This window comes from Aristolochia californica, unplaced genomic scaffold (genome assembly GCF_029961685.1).
Source record: "Aristolochia californica isolate CCGP_79_NKW_82.1479 unplaced genomic scaffold, dmAriCali1.0.hap1 SCAF_4, whole genome shotgun sequence".
Taxonomy (NCBI): Eukaryota; Viridiplantae; Streptophyta; class Magnoliopsida; order Piperales; family Aristolochiaceae; genus Aristolochia; species Aristolochia californica.
In genome coordinates, this window is record NW_027182103.1 from 3,951,045 (window position 1) to 3,969,621 (window position 18,577).

The 18,577-nt window shown below is 38.6% G+C and overlaps 1 protein-coding gene across 2 annotated transcripts in view; it reads right to left on the bottom strand.

Annotated features, from left to right (window-relative positions):
- LOC137963670 (probable inactive ATP-dependent zinc metalloprotease FTSHI 5, chloroplastic) overlaps positions 1-17,327 on the bottom strand; it is a 28,870-nt gene extending 11,543 nt beyond the window's left edge. For both annotated transcript variants that reach the window (XM_068810831.1, XM_068810830.1), the window contains exons 1-15: positions 16,223-17,327; positions 15,028-15,499; positions 14,726-14,926; positions 14,161-14,454; positions 13,794-14,063; positions 13,479-13,568; positions 13,271-13,402; positions 12,768-12,941; positions 12,512-12,633; positions 12,082-12,283; positions 10,485-10,613; positions 10,019-10,201; positions 3,274-3,393; positions 2,789-2,974; positions 2,547-2,621 (exon numbers count right to left, since the gene is read on the bottom strand). In XM_068810831.1, the coding sequence (XP_068666932.1) occupies positions 2,547-2,621; positions 2,789-2,974; positions 3,274-3,393; positions 10,019-10,201; positions 10,485-10,613; positions 12,082-12,283; positions 12,512-12,633; positions 12,768-12,941; positions 13,271-13,402; positions 13,479-13,568; positions 13,794-14,063; positions 14,161-14,454; positions 14,726-14,926; positions 15,028-15,499; positions 16,223-17,211 (3,639 nt within the window). In that variant the 5' untranslated portion in view covers positions 17,212-17,327. The remainder of the gene's footprint in view (positions 1-2,546; positions 2,622-2,788; positions 2,975-3,273; positions 3,394-10,018; positions 10,202-10,484; positions 10,614-12,081; positions 12,284-12,511; positions 12,634-12,767; positions 12,942-13,270; positions 13,403-13,478; positions 13,569-13,793; positions 14,064-14,160; positions 14,455-14,725; positions 14,927-15,027; positions 15,500-16,222) is intronic.
- Positions 17,328-18,577: the final 1,250 nt, after the last annotated feature.

An 18,577-nucleotide genomic window follows, 5' to 3' on the forward strand; every position in this document is an offset into this window, starting at 1 on the left:
GGATGGATACACAATTGTGTCTCGTCTGCCTCTTACTCCATATTGGTGAACGGCGTCTCTTGTGGACATTTTCAAGGCTCTCATGGGATCCGACAGGGAGACCCTTCATCACCTTCCCTATTCACGATAGTTGCTGAGCATCTCTCCATGATGGTTTATCATGAAAAGCACATTGGCTGGCTTTTCCCCATCTCAAGTCACTTGGATCAAGATATTGCTATTCTGCAATATGCAAACGATACGATTCTCTTTGGGTAAGGCACCACGGAACATGTTATAAAATTCAAAGTGCTGTTGAGCCTATTCGAACTCTCCTCGGGTCAAAAAGTCAGTTGAGCCAAATCTTCAATCACTGGGTACAAGATTGCACAGGACATCCTCCACTTGATGGCAGCTTACCTTGGCTGCAAAATTACCAATCTGCCCAGCACTTATCTCGGTCTCCTGTTGCTGGACTGCTCTCTGAACAAACATTGTTGGAGTCCAGTCATTGAAAAGATGGAGCGCCACCTAGCAACCTGGCAAGGCAAATTCCTCTCAAAGGCCAGCAAACTTACTCTCATCAAATCCTGCCTCCATGGAATCCCGAGCTACTTTCTATACCTCTTCCATTGCCCAACTGTTGTTGCTAGCTGGTTGGAGTTTCTGAAATGGAGATTTCTTTGGGGAGGTCCTAATGGAGAGCGTAAATATCACCTTGTGAGCTGGGTCGATGTGTCAACCAATTCATCTCAGAGGTCTCGGCATCAAAAGTATCTCCGACACAAATTCTGCCCTCTTGCTCAAGTGGCTGTGGAAATTTAATGCTTCTCTCTCTCTGATTTGGTGCTCTCTGGTTGTTGCCAAAGCTGGATAGTGTGAGGGATGGTGGTTGGGGGGTGGCTGCCGACATCGCTCTCGCCAATTTGGAGGAAGATCTTCCTCCTCTTCCCCAGTTTTTCAGCTTTAGCCAAATGCTACGGTGGCAATGGACAACGGACAAAATTCTGGTATGATTGGTGGCTGGGTGATAAGCCGTTGATGGTCACCTTCAGCACCCTCTTTGGCCTCTCTAATTGCCATATGGCCTCTGTTGCTGAAGTCTGGCAGCAATCAGGAAATTGGAAATTTACAATTCCAGAGGGGGTGACGGATGCAAAGGCAATGGAAGCTTCAAATCTACTTTCTACACTTGCAAGAGTGAAAATCAGAATCACTATTCCGGATCAGCTCATCTGAATCCCCTGCCCGAAGGGCTCCTTGTCGGTCGCATCAGCATACAATACTCTTCATGGCGACACTACTCCTCGCTCCAGCCACCCAGCAACATTGGCTTGGTCCCTCTATGCGCCTCCTCGTGCTAATTTCTTCATCTGGTGCGCCTGCCAAAATAAAATCCTTAAGTCCGACAACTTACTCAAATGCGGCGCTTCAGTCCCAGGTCCCACCCCACCTGCCCCTTATGCTGCACCTCTCCGGAATCAGTCAATCACATGCTCCTCCATTGACATTTTCCCGGGAGCTTTAGGCCAATATTCTGAATCGGATAGGCATCCAGTACTGCGACACATGTGACCTCCCGTCCATGATTCATTCTGTCCTTGGCTCTCGGCTTCCAAAGTTAGGCAGGATGCTCGTCTCCAGTTGTGCAGGTCATATTCCATGGGCCCTCTGGAAGGAGAGAAACAGAAGGAAATTTCAACACAAGGCTTTCAGTGCTGATACTCTTGCAGAATCCATTGCTGGCCAGGTCTCTACTAGGCTCATTTTGACAAAGGAATTCCTACACTTGCACAGCTCTCATCTTCACGGGAATTGGCGCCTGTTGTGGCCAGGTCTAGCCCCTCCCACCCTCCCACTATGGAAATATGAGATCCCCCTCCACCCGGTTGCTTCAAGTTGAACTTTAACGGCAATGCCCTTGGCTGCCCGGGCCCTACAGGTTTCGGTAGTATCATCCACTCGGGCAATAGTAACCTCCTGCTATCGTTTGCCGGTCCCCTTGGCATCTCGGATTCTACCTCAACTGAGCTTGCTAGCCTTTATCATGGCCTTACCATCATCCGAGACCGGTTCTCAGGTCCCCTTATCATTGAAGGTGAATCCAAACTGGTCATTGACTGGTGCGCCAATTCCAAAACTCCGCCTTGAAGACATTGGGACGTCTTCCTGTACCATTACCTCCACCCTCAATTGTACTTGGGTACATGTGCCCAGATCAGCCAACCATCTTGCAGATTCTCAAGCTAGACGGGGTACATCCCTCCAATCCCTTGATGTGCTGGGAGGCCCTCCCTTTTAGGTTGTATCCTCCTTGTTCTTTGTTGTAATAAATTCACACTTTCCATAAAAATAAAAATAAAAGAACTTACAAGGTTTGTTAAAAGCTGACAGCCATCATCAAATTACTAATACAATCATTACCTTATGAAAGCATATCTTAAGTTCTGAAAGAATCACGTGACAATTAGAAACCAAGATATTTAAGATGTAATAGATCTATTGAACAAAGAAATCTCTATATCATATATAAAGTCAAATTCCAGCCTCAGGAAAGAGTAAAATACCGCATTACTACAGAAGTAAATTGCAAGGCTGTCATCTGGGCCCCATCCATATTGCATCACCATCCGTGTGGCTATCTGCAGCAATCAAGAACTTTGTCATCACTCGGAGAATGCACTCCAAATTCTCTTGGAAAAAGTGATTCAGCTCAGGGAGATTCTATGTTGCAGAAATGTTATCCCAAAAGGAGGGGGAGAGAGAGAGAGAGAGAGAGAGAGCTACAAATAGAGCGAATGACATATACCTCCTGTGCTTGCTTGAGCTCCGATGAAGATAAGAAATTTTTTTCCCCAAAAGGAAGCAGCAATTCTGCTGCAATATATGATCCAAAACAAAATACCAGCTTTTTCTCAAGGTAAGACCTGCTTTCAACATTTCCATATATGGAACCTTCATTCTTGGCCTTTGTGATTTTTGTACATCCAATGCCCTAAAGTAAAGAAACATGTATCCTGCATTATTGACATGCATGAAATAAATGATTCACAAGAAACAGACAACCTTTTTTCTTTTTTTTTTCTCTTGTTTAAATAAAGAGAAACAGTCAAAATCAAGCACCAAGATTCATCATGAAGTCTTACTGAGATAATATAAGATTTACAAAAATGAACACCAGCTCTTTTTGAATAGTGAGAAACAAACAGAATGACTCATGATGAAGTCTTACTGAGATAATATCAGAAAAATAAAGTGCATGAAAAAACTTTATCATGAATACAGAATACCGACCTCCCATGAAGCTGGCTCGAGCCAGATATTATCAACTTCATCAAAATTTGGTAGAAGAAGGGCAATTAGACCACGACCTGCTGCCCAGACAGCATGTGGATATTTGGTCTCCCTTGTCCACTTCAAAACAGTCTCATTATTAGCAACAAGAAATAAATGTAGAGCAACCCATGAAACATTAGCAAGTTAACTGATGAAACCAAACAATATTAATGTGAAAATGTAGGATTAAGAAATAAGAAGATATGAGAGGAAAATAGAGAGAGAGGAGAAGATGGAAAGCAGCCAAAGATAAGCTGAGTGAGAATCAGTCTCGAAATTCGAGCCTGACCCCATTTCATTGCACTTGAGTGGATTTACTGTAAAAGAACAATAATACTCCTAAGTACAAAAAGTCTTTATCTCACTCAATATACATCAGAATTCCATGACACTTGAAACATAAATGCATGATAAGTAGTCTAACTTGCTCGAAACATATGGCATCCATATGAGATGATAAAATGACCAAAATACCTCTTTACCAGTATTCTAACACTCCCCCTCAAATTGAAGAGTAAATGTCAAAGAGTCCTAACTTGTTACATAATACCAAGTGTTCACGCCTTCCAAGAGATTTTGTGAACACATCACCAAGTTTCTCTAAGGACTTCACATACGGAGTGACCACTTTCCTTTACATGACAATATCTTTAATGAAATGACAATCAACCTAAATGTGTTTAGTCCTTTAGTGGAATACTGAGTTAGTTGATATGAATATAGCAACCTGATTGTCATACTTCATAACCAAAGGCTCTAGAACAGGAAATCCAAACTCAACAAGGACAAACTTTACCCACTTAAACTCACTAACTATGTGAGCCATTTTCCTGTACTCTATCTTGGCACTAGATCTAGCCACTACAACTTGCTTCTTACTATTCCAACCCACCAAGTTACCTCCAATGAAATAGCAGTAACCAATGGTAGACCTCCTATCCATTTTTCACCCAGCATAATCTACATAAAAAAATCTCAATACATCAATCTTCTCATTCCAAGTATATAGGGAGCCACCTTTCAAATATTTTAAAATTCTCTGCACCGCTTTTAAATATATCAATCTTGGGCTTTCCATGAATTGATTCTATTACTACAAAGAATATATCAAGCCTAGTGATGATTGTTGCATAAATCAATTTCTATCTAGGCATCTATAATGGGTCTTGTCCTTGAGTACAAGACTATGAGAGTCATGAAGGTCAGCATTTTCTTCCATGGGAGTATTCACTATTTTAGCACCCAAGAGACCATACTCTTGCAACATATCTATAATATACTTCAAGCCACTCAATGCCAAAGAAATATTTTAGTTGTTCCAAATCTTTAGAAAATGTGTGGTCAAATTCGTTTTTACCTCCTCAGTTCCTTCCAACTCACTATCAAATAGGATGATATCATTAACATACACAACTAAGATAACAACACTAGTCTTCCTTTTAAACACAAACATGGAGTAGTCAAAGTAACTTCTATAAAACCCATTATTTCATCTCAACAATGTAGAATTTTTTAAACCACGCTTAGGACTTTGTTTAAACCCATAGATAGCTTTATTTAACGGTTGTCTCCCCCTAAGCAACATACCCAGAAGGTTGTTCTATATAAACTTCTTCTTTTTTTTAAGTTTCCATAAAAAAATGCATTTTCGACATCCAACTGAAATAGTGGCCACCCTTGATTAACTGCCACTAAAACCAAAATACAAACTGAAATGAGTTGAGCCACATACAAAACCATTTCAAAAACATCAACACTGAAGGTCCTTGTATAGCCCTTGGCTACTAATCTGGCCTTATACCGCTCAATAGTTCCATCAACTTTATATTTAATCGTATAGATCCAACGGCACCCCGCAACAACCGGCCCCGAAGGTGGGTCACAGAAACTCCATGTGCCTCTAGATACCAAAACATCCATCTCCTTATCCATAGCTCGCTTTCACTTAGGTAAAAGTTATAGCATCATGCACTGAACGAGGTGTAGAATGCATAGACAACGACATAACAAAGAATTTTTACGATGGGGACAAAAAATCAAGGCAAACATATTAAGAAATACGGTGAGAGCTAGATGACCTTTTACCTTTTCGGAGATTAATGGGAAGATCCAAATCAGATGAAACTGGACCTGTAGGCAAAGAGGAAGATGGCAGGTCTTGAGTGGTGAGCTCATGAGCTGGGGCATCACTAGGCATTGGTGTAGGTAATAGACGACGAGAATGCCAACTGTATATCTAAAGTAGCTGAGAGGAACCTATAGGTGGTGCATCCATTACAGCAATGGGAACTAGGTTATCCACAAAAGGTTCATATGAAGACTGAGACTCTGAAGAAGACGCAAAGTACAAAGTGTTTTCAAATAATGTAACATCAGATAAGTCATATGTTTTTCTTTTAATTGGATCATAACATTTATATCCTTTATGATAACACGAATAACCTAAGAATACACATTTAACAACTCGAGGAGAGTTTATCTGTAGAGGTACTAAATAAATGGACAAAGCATGTAGACCCAAAGAAATGAGAAACAACATCAAATAATTATGGTTTTAAGACCTACATATGTACAAAAGGTACTTTCTCAACTGCTTCAGCCTACAGTTTCCTTAGTAACCCCACCTCAAATTAGCCAAATCACCCAGCAGCCTCCGCCTGGAACCTCCTTGCCCCGCCTCGCGCACAAATTTTTATCTAGAGCGCCTGCGGAAATAAAATCCTCATATCAGATTCCATAATCAGGCGGGGAACCACCGTCCCCGATCCTTATTGCCTTTTTTTCCAAAATGCCCTAGAAACGGCCAATCACATACTTTTATCCTACCAGTATGCCCATACTGTTTGGACCAACCTTTTAAATAAAATTGGGTTCCAATACTGCACTGCACAAAACCTCCCATCCACTAACCTTTCAATCACTTGTGCTAGTCTCCCAAAGCTTGGAAAAATGTTTCTCTCATGCTGCATTGGGCACATTATATGGGGAATATGGAAAGAAAGAAACAGGAGAAAATTCAAATTTAAATCTTCCCCAACTGAAATTTTGTCTGATAACATTACGGGCCAAGTTTCTATCTAGCTCCTGACCCGAAAAGAATTCAGAAACCTCTGCAGTTCCAATCTCAGAGGAAATTGGTAGTTGGTTGTTGGGCTGTCTCAGCCTTCCCGCCCCCTGATCATGGCTACCTGGGCCCCCCACCAATGGGCCACTTCAAGCTAAACTTTGATGGAAACGATCTTGGCTGCCCGGGTCCTGCGGGTTATGGAGGGGTCTTTCGCGATGCAAACGGTTCTCCTTTTCTCCTTCGCGGGCCCTCTTGGAATCCCCGACTCCACAACTGCAGAACTCTCCGGCTTGCTGAACGGAATCAAAGTATTCACTTGCCAGCTTGTGGGCCCCATCTAAGGGGACTTAAAGACTGTCATTGATTGGTGTGCAAAATCTATCAGTCCTCCATGGTATGGGATATATATTCAGAAATCTGTAATTTAATTTCTTCTTTAAATTGTAATTGGAAGCACACTCCTCGCTCTGCCAATCATTTGGTAGAGATTCAGGCTAAGACGGGTATTTCACTTCAACACCTTGTTGTGGAGGAAGGCCCTCCTAGCTAGGTTTGTTTGTATTCTTCACTTTCTTTAATAGTTTATACACCTCATTTAAAAAAAAAACAAAAGACCTACATAGGAACTTGTCCTTGCAAAACAGATGAAGGCATACGATTAATCAAGTAACATGATGTTAACATTGTGACTCCCCAAAAGAATTTAGGGACATTCAAATGAAATAATCAAGTATGTGCCACTTCAAGAAGGTATTTGTTTTTACGTCCAACAACCCCATTTTGCTGGGGAGAGTAGACATAGGAAGTTTGACGAGTAATCCCTAAAGCACAGAAAGATGTAAATCTTTGATTGAGAAATTCAAGTCCATTATCAGTACGAAAAATATTAACATGGGCACTAAATTGATTTTTTATTTCATTAAAGAAGTTCATAAATGCATCAAAGACTTTGAATTTCTCTTATATGAGATACAACCATGTGACTCTACTGAAGTCATCTATGAATGACGCGAAGTACTTAAAACCAAATGGATTGGGGACTCTACATGGAACCCATACATCGGAATGGATTCACTCTAAAGCACGCAAACTACGACTATAACTAACTGGAAAACTAGTTTTATGATGTTTTCCCAATTGACATGACTCACAATCAAATGAAATATCAACGACGAAGATGGAAAGGACTGACAAAGTTTGGATAGTGATGGAAGTGACAAACGCAAGTGTCATAGGAGTGGAGATTCTTCAGTTGCAAGTGTCATAGTTTGTGGGGTAGAGACATCATCCAGCAAATAGAGCCTGCCCTTCCCACGTCCTGAACCAGTTGTCTTCTTCGTCCACAAGTCACACACAAGAAGTAGGAGAAAAAGTTACAGAACAATTTAGAGACTTAGTTATATGACTAACGAATAACAAATTACTAGGAAAGTTAGGAATAAACAGAGCAAAACTCAATGACATCTCAGGTGTGGTTTGTACAATACCCTCCCCCTGAATCTGGGAGATAGATCTATCAGCCAAAATAACATGACAATGAGACTGACAAGGGTTAATGGACAGAACTAGAGGTCATACCTGATATTTGAGTAGATACTTCTTAATCAATGAACAAGGAGGGAGAATGAGGCACATTCAATACTATTATACATGTGCTTGTCATCGTGGCGCTTGTTGAGGAAGAGGTTATCGGCTCAAGGGTAGTAGAGGCAATAGCAGTTGTGGTCAATTGACCAAGTCTCTGAAGTAACTGCTGAATCTCCTCTCGAAGACCAGAATAGGAAGGTGAGTCATGATTAATCACAATAGAGTTAACCCATGATGGCTTTCCAAACTCTCCCAAAATTTATCAGAGAAATGGGTTTGTCCTCCCACAGTGGATACACTTCCTATCCCCACTATCGTTACAACCATAGCCTCAAGTAGAGGAATGTTGGCCACGACCTTACTACTGCTTCCACGACCTTGGGTCTTAGGCTTATAATAGGACAAGTTGAGGTTTAGAGCATTTGCATCACAAAGTCGTGTATCTTTCTCGCCCTTGCCTACCACTATATTTTTGCCCATATAACTCAGTTAATAGCCTATTCAAGAGTAGTTACATCATTATTTGCTAGCAATTGAGCCTGTATAGCATCGTATTCTAATCCCAGACTATCAAGAAATCGAGCCACTTGAATCTGGTTATTATCCTTTCAAATGTCATCAGTATTTGTAATAAAAGGATGGAAGGTGTTGATTTCCTGTAAAAAACTCTCATCTTTGCACAGTAGTCAGTGATTGATCGGTCACCGCTCTGCATATTGAAATACCAGACATACAGGTCATATATTCGAGACAAATTACTCTCATGTAACAAAATAGAAGCCAACGTACTCCACATCTCCTTGGCTGTCCCATAGCTCAAGATCTTATCACTAAACCAGGACTCCATGCTATTTACTAACCAAGTCATGACTTGATTATCTTCAGTTATGGGGCTAGGGTTGAGAAATCTGTAGAGAGTACCCAAAATTTGAAGAACCTCCCAAAATCGAAGTCTACTGCTCTAGTACCATATGAAAATGTAAGATAAGAAGAAATAAGAAGATATAAGAGGAAAATAGAGAGAGAGGAGATGAAGGAAAGCAGCCAAAGAGGAGGTGCGTGAGAATCTCGAAACTTGAGCCTGACCCCTTTTATCATTCCACTAGTGTGGATTTACAGTAAAAGGATAATAATACCCCCTAGTACAAAAAGTCTTATATCTCACTCAATACACATTAGAATTCAATGAGACTTGAAACATATATGCATGATAAGTAGTCTAACTTGTTGGAAACATATGCATCCATATGAAATGATAAAATGACCAAAATACACCTGTACCAGTATTCTAACAATTAAAAAATGGACCGACTGTTCCTTGTTATTAGGGGTGTGTCTCCCTTGTTTGTTGGTTTGTTCTCTTTGCTTAATAAAATTATCATTTCTTCAACCAAAAAAAAAAATATATATGGACCGACTATCATCCAGTCCAGTGTCCTCAAAAGCCTGTCAATTAATTTAAGCTAAGAGCAGGTAGTATCTTGAACTGTTTGAGTGACATTATCAACAACTGGATCAGCTGCAAAATCTCAACAGAAAATTTCAACTTATCAGATATTGAAACTATTTACGAATTCTTGTATTTTGGAATTAGTACCTTTTGATTACTCGAAGTCTTATATTAAAAATATTAAACATGCTGTTAATCGCAAAGTCATACTAATCCAACAGTTCAGCAAACCATTTGAACCCAGACTAGCCATGCAACTAGTCCAAGGCTGGTGTGTCTTACAATATTGATTTGAACAGAAAACAGAATTTCCCTCTAAGATTTGAATCAAAGTATCTCTTTCCCTATGAACAAGTTAAAAAAATTAATAAATAGGCCTTTTTCAATTCAAGGGTGAAAGAAAAGATTTTCAATTGAAGACTAAAACAAAATCAAGTCATTATTAAACTATTTTGAATAAACCCAATAAAATAGACACTTCGAGATAGTTGAAACTATAGATTCTTGCTAGATTAAACAGTTGTATTATGTAAGTATCATCAGATTCAAGGCTCTGGCAAAATACTGAAGTGCAGGAAAAGGTAAAACAGTTTTCTTACATCTAGAGGAGGAGTTAAAAGCTCAATGCCATTGCTGATCTGACCATATGGTTCCATCAGATCAACCACTGACTCCAGATCTTCTCTTGTTAGTGTCAACCCCAGATGATTCACCTGCCATTTACCAATTCTCTTCGCAAGTTTGGTTTCTCTCAGCATACCTGGAATCATGTCATTCAGTGTCTGAATGTAAACAACCAGAAGTTAGCAATGGAAGATCCTTTAAGCATCAGCAGTCAACAGAACTGTTCTTATACGCACCCTCAGGAGCAACAATGAGTTTACATCAAAGAAGATCTTCACAGAACACAATATCATAGCATAATCATGTTTAGTTACAGCCATTGACTAGATAAACAGAATGTGTGAAGCAGATAACAATCTTACGTCAAGGCCACATCAAAAGAATCAACCAGATGACTGTTTCTTGAATATCAAGATGGAAAATGACAGAAGCTATCCTCACCACAAGCCAGCTACAATAGCTGAGAAGCTCATCGGCATCAAGAAATTTATTCCTGAAAGCGGTGCCCTCCAAGGACATGGGAACAAGCTTCAATTCAATTGGCCGCAAGAGAGCTGTCTTCTCTGCAACCTACAAGAGATGAGGAATTATTCTCGTTGCAAGCTCTCTAACAAAAGAAAAGGAACAAAGATGAACAGGAAGAAAAAGGCAACATCTGTTTTTGTATGTTCATATTGAAGACAACAACAGTAACACTAGGAGTTGTAGCTTTAAAATTATAAGAATCTAGGCTCTCTGCTACCAATAAACTGTACTGTTGGATTAATCAATGGGTGGTTATCCAAAGGGGAGGAATTATATTGGCTTGATCTGTTCTCTATAATTTGTTGAGTAGGAAAAAATCCCACATTGAATAGCCTGGTCTCTATGTTAATACTCTGTTGCTTTACATGTTATATTATATTATAGTTTTGCGATCTATATGCTCACCTGATTTGTTCTCTATAATTTGTTGAGTAGAGAAAATTCCCACATTGAATAGCCTGGTCTCTATAGTTTTACTAATAGCATCCATTCCACCACCTATGTTTAATTTATCTGCCTATGTTTTTTCCCCCTCAAACAAACCACATGAAAAATGGAGATCCAAGAAGAAACATTAATATTCCACCTAATCTCTATGTTTGAATTTTCAATTTTCCTTACTTAGCAAGATACTCTTTTCCCATGCTAAGCTCTCTTTCGTTGATTTTGACTTTATTAAAGTTGAGTCCAAGTCTATCCCAAAATGATTAGGCGAAGCTAGGAGGCCTTTCCAACTAAAAACCAAATTACTTTTCTTGCTATTAACCCATGTGAGATCATTCCTATTAAAACTCCCCTCATAACTACGGGCTTGAGGTATGAATGCCACAAAGGAAGAACAAACCAATGGAGCAAAAAACTAGGCCCAGAAAAGCAGACAACCTACTTTGGTACCATATAAAAGTTGAGCCTATGTCCATCCCAAATGACTAGCCTAAAGTACAATGTTTTTTTTCAACTAATAACCGCGTTACTATTCTTGATATTAATCCATGTGGGATTAATCCTACTAATAGACTTAAATCTTTTTTTTTTCTTCCTTCCAATCCATGTCCAATACTCTTTATAATCAGCTTGACCTTAATCATCTTATTCAGCACTCGGTAAATCAATCTTCAAGAGTAGAACCACCATCACCAGCAGTTTCTAATCACTATTTTGAGTTATATTTCTTTTTTTTTAAATGAATTTTGAGTTATATTTCTAGTTCACTTTTTGTGTAAAATGATAGAGCAAATTGGAGGTGAGCATATAAACAAAGTTCTGACAAGCTCTTGTGATGATGGTAGTGGCAATTCAAATCGCTGTTAATGGATTTAAATAAACTTAATAATTGAAATTATTGAGACCTGTGGCTTAGGCCTTTGACTCAGTGGTCGCATAGTGGGGTTTCAAGTGTGAGATCTTGCATTCAAACCTCACAAGGGGGTAAAGGGGTATGTGCATGTGTAATCAACATTCAAAAAAAATTATTAAGAACTATGGCTTCTCAATATAGACAACTAAGACATACCTTCTTCCAATCTACATAATCAATGAGCTCTTCATCCATTGTTTCATTTGCTGCAATGTGTAATATCTTCTCCCTTTCCAGCTGTGTAGGCCGTTGGAGATGCAATACTCTGTCCATGCGACCAGGTCTTCTCAAAGCCTGATCAATTTGCTTAAGGTTTCGGGTAGTAGCAATTAAAACAACTCCATCCTGTTTCTCAAACCTGGAGAAAGCGCATCATGAACGGAAAGCGGTGCTCAGGGTCTGCCATAACTGGATAATCAATGTCAAAAATCATTTGCATACATGCAATTCACATCATCAGATAATGTACAACATCTTTAGAATCACATTTTCTTCAAACAACACCCTCCGTTTCAAAGTTCACAGACTTTATTGGCCATCAAGTTTGAGTTTTACTTCTTGAAAATAATCAAGTTTGAGCTTGTACCCATCAAGTTCCACAAGAAGCTGATTAATAAAAGCCTCATGGTCTTGTTTCTTAGTGTGAATAAACTTGCCACGAACACCAGCAAAGAGATCAAAATCCTCAACAAAGAGTATCACTGGTGCCTGCACAAGTAAATTAAGCAAAGTCATCAAAGATAATTCATTTCACACATTACTAGTCATGATATTTCCAAAATCAAATATTCATTTCACCATCTATTGTAAAAGAAAAAGACCAATAAGAAAAGAAAATTGACCAAATCTCTAGCTGTTTGAAACAGCTCTCTAACATTCGAAGCACTTTGGCCAACCCATAGTCCAGCCTCCAATTGCTGAGCTTTTACTTCCACTACAGGTACCTTAGCTTCTGCAGCTATGGCTAGTGCCAGTGATGTTTTTCCTGTTCCCCTCTCGCCAACTATAAGAACTCCCTGCAAATATGAAGTGTAAAACCTACACACGTGGTGTTTAAAACAGCATAGAAGAAAAAATAATACAAAAATAACCAGAATTTAATAATAGATCAAAAGTTTAGAAGCAATTTGAAAAACAAAATTAAGTCAAAAATACATATATAATATTCATTGCATGTTAACATTAAATGAAACTAGTAACTGGGAGCTAATAATTCCAATTTTACAACTCCATTTTTCAAGCTCATTTACTTTTCACTATTCATGTAGAATTTAACATCCTAAATGTGTGCATAAGTGTAATTGAAATTAGCACTCATCAAACAAATATATAATGGTCATCTTACCCGAGGTGCCCGGGCACCCATTTCCTTGAAAGCTCCAGGATTTTGTAGAAATGCTACAACTTCATTGATTTCCTCTCTCATAGAGTCAACACTAGCAAAGTCCTTCAGCCTTATTGGTGGATTTTTAACTCTCTGCCAATTGCCCAGTTAAAAACATTAAATGGATGTTTCATTTGATGACATGGATTCTTAAGGTCTTCATTTTTACCTTCATTTGATCAAAGGCAGATCTAATTGGATCAACACCCTCCTTTTTCCGACGAATTATTCTGTTCAACCTATACTTGAAATAATATTTCTGGTAGTACACAAAATATCAAAATCAATTTCTAAATTTTCAGAAGAAAATAGAAAAATAAAAAACTTAAAAGAAATAAATATAAGGATAAAATAAACTTAAAAACAAAGATAAAATTCTTCTGACAGTTGAAATTCCAAAGTTATTTCCCTAGATCAGGCGGGAAGATAAAATTCTTGATCGGTCCATGACCAAAGAAATATATAAAAAAAATAAAGATCATACCACTCTACGCAATTTTCGTAAGTTTGGATCTCTGCGAAAACGTCCATAACCAAGGAGTCTTGGAATCTTTCTTCTCATGAAACGAAACACATTGAACAACACAAAAAAAAATATACCACTTCTAATAAGAAACCAAAAATACCACTGCCAATTGCCCACTTTCCTTGCTTTGAAACTCATTTCAGCTTCAGATTGCCATTGCAAGTACCATGTTGAGCCAACTGTTTGATATACTTCTTCTGGCCAGGCCATCCCTAACTTCATCCTCACCTGCAGATATTAAAAATGAGATAAAAGATCAAATGGCTAACCTGCACAAACAACTGTCAAAATAACTGAACATTAAGAGTCTATTTGGTGTACTTACAGCTTTAGGGATGAGAAACTCCACAACAGGAAACACGATCATCATCATTATGTCATCAGTGGTATTTTTTATCCTCTTAAAAGCTCGTTCCCTAACATATGAAACAATCATAGAATTCCATAGTCCAGCCAACGATCGGTAAGTTAATCTCATCACAAAGAGAAATTGTTGACGGATATCCAACTCGGACAGAGGGATCCACATCAACTGAACCGCAGTTGGGATACATGATGCCAGCATTTTAAGATAAAGCCCATCAAATCCTCCAAAATCTTCAAATAACAAATCGAATTCCTGTAGCAGCATGAAAGAATTCATAGGATGACCAGAATTGTTACATGAAACAAGTAAGTGGTATTAAAATTACTCTCAGTAGCACTAGTAACAAATTTTGCCTTCTTCCAAAAAACACAAATATAAAGTTAATGATTACAATAGCAACATAGTGTTCCCCTTCGGAGCCCCTTTGGTATATCTCTTCTTAATGCACTAATTCTAGCCGTTATTAAAAACAAAATAGCATCACAGTGATTAGATCATAAGCCATAATTTGAACAGGTACTACCTGGATATCAACATAATACTCCCTGTCATCACCCTTGAGACCAAGATACATAACTGCCCAATCATGCCTAATGCGAGCATACTCAACTAGCTTTCTGGAAACAGCATAAGGGACAGATATGGGATCCATCTCCCATCTATTTTTTTCATCATTATACCAAGTTTTGGATACAATCCTATCACGATCCAACAGTATACACTCCTGCATAGAAACGTTTGACAAAGCCATCACATGAATTCACAGGTTGAATAATAAAACCTTCACCAGAGACTTCTGAAAAGGAGAAAAGACAATGAAGTTACCTGTCTTTCAGCCAAATATTTTTTTCCGTGGTCAACATTTTCTAACAAACTCTTTTTCAGTCTAGACTTTGCCTCCTCCCTCCACTTTCTCCATCCATGGTACAAACGTAAACTCACAGCTTTTGGTACAACAACCTCTTTATTACCAAACATCCACTTTAGTTCAACCTCAGGAAAACCCTTCAAAGTCTCATCTGCAGGTGTGTTCACAATAAATCGTTTCTCATCTCCAAAGCTCCTCAATTTGCTTCTAATACTTGATTCCAAATTCTTTTGCAGTTCTCTTGACTCTTTAAACCTTTGCTTAATATTTAGAACAAACTGTTTAGTGCTTTTGTCCATCACATTGTCAGAATCTTCAACCTGCAAAATGTTTGGTAGTATCACTTGCTCCCAATATTGCTTTCGTGCTGTTTCTAGCTCTTTCTCTATTTCGGACTTCAAGAGATTGCTAGGAGCGTCCTTGAGAATACTGCAACCAGAAATCAAAATCAAAATAAAAAAAAGTAGTTGGGAAATTATCGATTTCTATCCTGCAATAGAGGTGTTTAGAGCTAAGGGTCAGTAAAACTTCTATTTTCTTCACTGAACATCAGCTGCAGAAGCAGCAGAACTGTTCTTTATCTGTACTGCTCAGTTAGTAAAACGGCATAAGTATTAAAACATTTTGGGGTGATAGGCAATCTCCTTGACTTTTTTTTTTTTTAACTTCTGATTAGGGAATAGATAAAAATATATATATTAATTTGGGAAGCTCTAAAAGAGCAGTGCAAATCAAGTACATGCTGCCCAGTGTATCAGAACATGATTTAACCGTATTATTTTCTTAGTCCCAATTTCTGGTAATGCATATCTGTGTCCCACTAAAATCTTCATGCACTATTTAAGTTGCATTGGTTTCATTTGGATCCTTCCCACTAACTACTTGAGTCAATTTTTTAGCCATAACCAAATAAAGTTATCGAAACTCTTCACCAGATAAGATTGTAACTGGTTAAAATTAAGCAAAATATCCAAATCTCTGGCCAGAACAACATAAGCAGGAAAAACTAAATTATAGTATGTTTTTTTTTATTAACTGCATGGACTAGCCCCTTGTAGTCTGGTAAAGTTACAAGATACGATGATGTAATTAATTTTTCCCATGTCCATCCACTTGAGATCAATAAACTTAAGTAAGAAAATAGAAAAATACCTTTCAAGACTCCGTTGCTTCCATTGCCGACTAAACCTCTCAACCAGAAGCTCACTTTCCCTTTCGATGGATGCAAGTTCTCTAACACCTACACTAAGGGCCAGAGTTTCCCTCTTTAATATCTTGTCATCAATCTCACTGACCTTATCCCACAATTCATTATACTCTTCCTCGGCCTCTGTCATAATAGTCTCTAATTCCTCTATATTTTCCTTCATTTTATCACCTCCATCTCTCCCTACTAACTTATCTTTCTCTTTCTTAGCCTTCCAGAACGTATCGATGGCACTTTCTGATCGCCTAATCAACTCTGACTTCTCTCTCCGCATTTCCCCCGTTTCGGTGTTCAAGGCTCTTAAAACTTCTTCCTGCAGGCTCCGTTGACACAGCTTGACTTCTTTTAATGCTTCTTTTACATCATTCATGTTGGCCTTATCTGACTTAACCTCGTCAATTCTTTGTAGAAGGATAGAAACTTTTTCAAGCAGTCTACGGGTGTACCTGGAAAATTCATGATCGCCAAAGTTTGAATTTTTCTTTTTCTTAACTTGCCTTTTTGGGATAACATCCACCAGTGGTGCCGAACAGGCAGGCATTTGGACTCCATGATACGGGAAGAAGCTCACCGTTATGCAAAACAGTGCTAACGCGAGCGACTTCTGCATAAAATTGGATGTAATCTTACTATTTTTTTGAGAACACCCATCCAATAAAGGAGAAGGATGGTGGTCAGTACAAGATTTTCTCTCTACAGGGTTGACGAAACTGTGTTGGCCAAATGTGGGCCATATTAAAGGAGCACTGTCGGAATTGTGGTTTTGGCTAGAGGAGTGCGCTCTTATTCGATGAAGAAGACGTCGTCTTTTAAGGAAATCAAAACTCCGGGGCGATAGGCAAATTGCCGAAGAGATGTGAAATGGTCTACAACGGATAGAAGAGGAAGCAACGCTGCCGGAGGTGAGAGGCGAACTACAAAATGTCGACTCCATCAAAGAAGCTCAGATCATAACTCTAACATTCGTGCGGGGAGGCATGAGCTGAACGCTTCGCTTCACACGAAAGGCCTGATTCCAGCATAAAAAGCAAGAAGAGCTTCGCATGCCCTTCTGCTGGGGGAGAACGACGAACGAAAGGCCTTTTGTGCCTGCTGAGTTCAGATAAACTGGGAGAAAACAAGGGATTGAAGTTGACGAGGGTTGTTTCGTCATTTCCTGCTAACGTGTGAAGTAGTCATAGTCGTGACTCGGACCGGGATCTTCTTTGGGCCGCAACGAATGGGGTGGGCTGGCCCCTTGCCTGTTACTTGTTTTGACCGAAATGGAATAAGCTATTCCATTATCTATTGACTTGATTACTTGCAAATAGTTAGGTAAATGGGTAAATAAATGGATAAAACAAAATATTCTTATAAAATTAATACAAAGGTCACAAAAAAGTAACATTAATCAAATAATAGTTAATATATATAAAGACCAGAGGAAGTGGAGTAGGTCATTCCACCTCTTCGTGCATAACAATGTTTTCTTTCTTATCTTTATAACATAGAATGATGAAAGGGGGTAAACATGTTGACCGTAGGTTGGCTCTCATGTTGTATTTTATGATAACAAAACTTAATTGATCTAACAAATTGAAATTTTAAGTATTTTAGATACTTCACCTTCAAGAATAAATGCATCTCAAAGTCCAAAACTTCAAAATATTCAAACCAAACTTAAGACCTTAAACACCATTGAAGAACGTCTTTTGAACAAACACCCTCAAGAAAGAAGATAATGAGAAGACTAGAGTTCAAGTGAAATAATCAAAATGTCAAAACTCAGTCACTTATGTACGATAGTATTCTAAACTCCCTTTCTTTAAGTACATATGTAAAATCAAATCTTTAGATCATAACTTGCACTAAGACATGTTAAGGACCATCATAAACATCATTTAGAACATGTTATAGAGCACTTAGAGAAAAATATTTCCATGTTTAAAAGTCAACATTGTTGAACTAGCATTGGAATGATCGATCGTCTAGAACTGTGTAGGCCGGAAATATAAAACATGATCAATCAACCATAATAGATTGATTGATTATCCGGAACATGATCATTTTATGCTATAAAGCATGATTGATCATCCCACTTAGATTGATCAATCATTTTTGTCCAGGCAAGTAAATTTCACATAGAGTGATCGATCATCCCACCTAAATGATCGATCAGAGGAATATAAAGCATGATCGATCATAGGAAATACATTGATTAATCATACTTGTATTGCACAACCAAAGAGAGTTTTGATAGATTGATCATCCATTGGTAACGATCGATCAACTTAAATTTTTTGGACCAATGTTAACATATT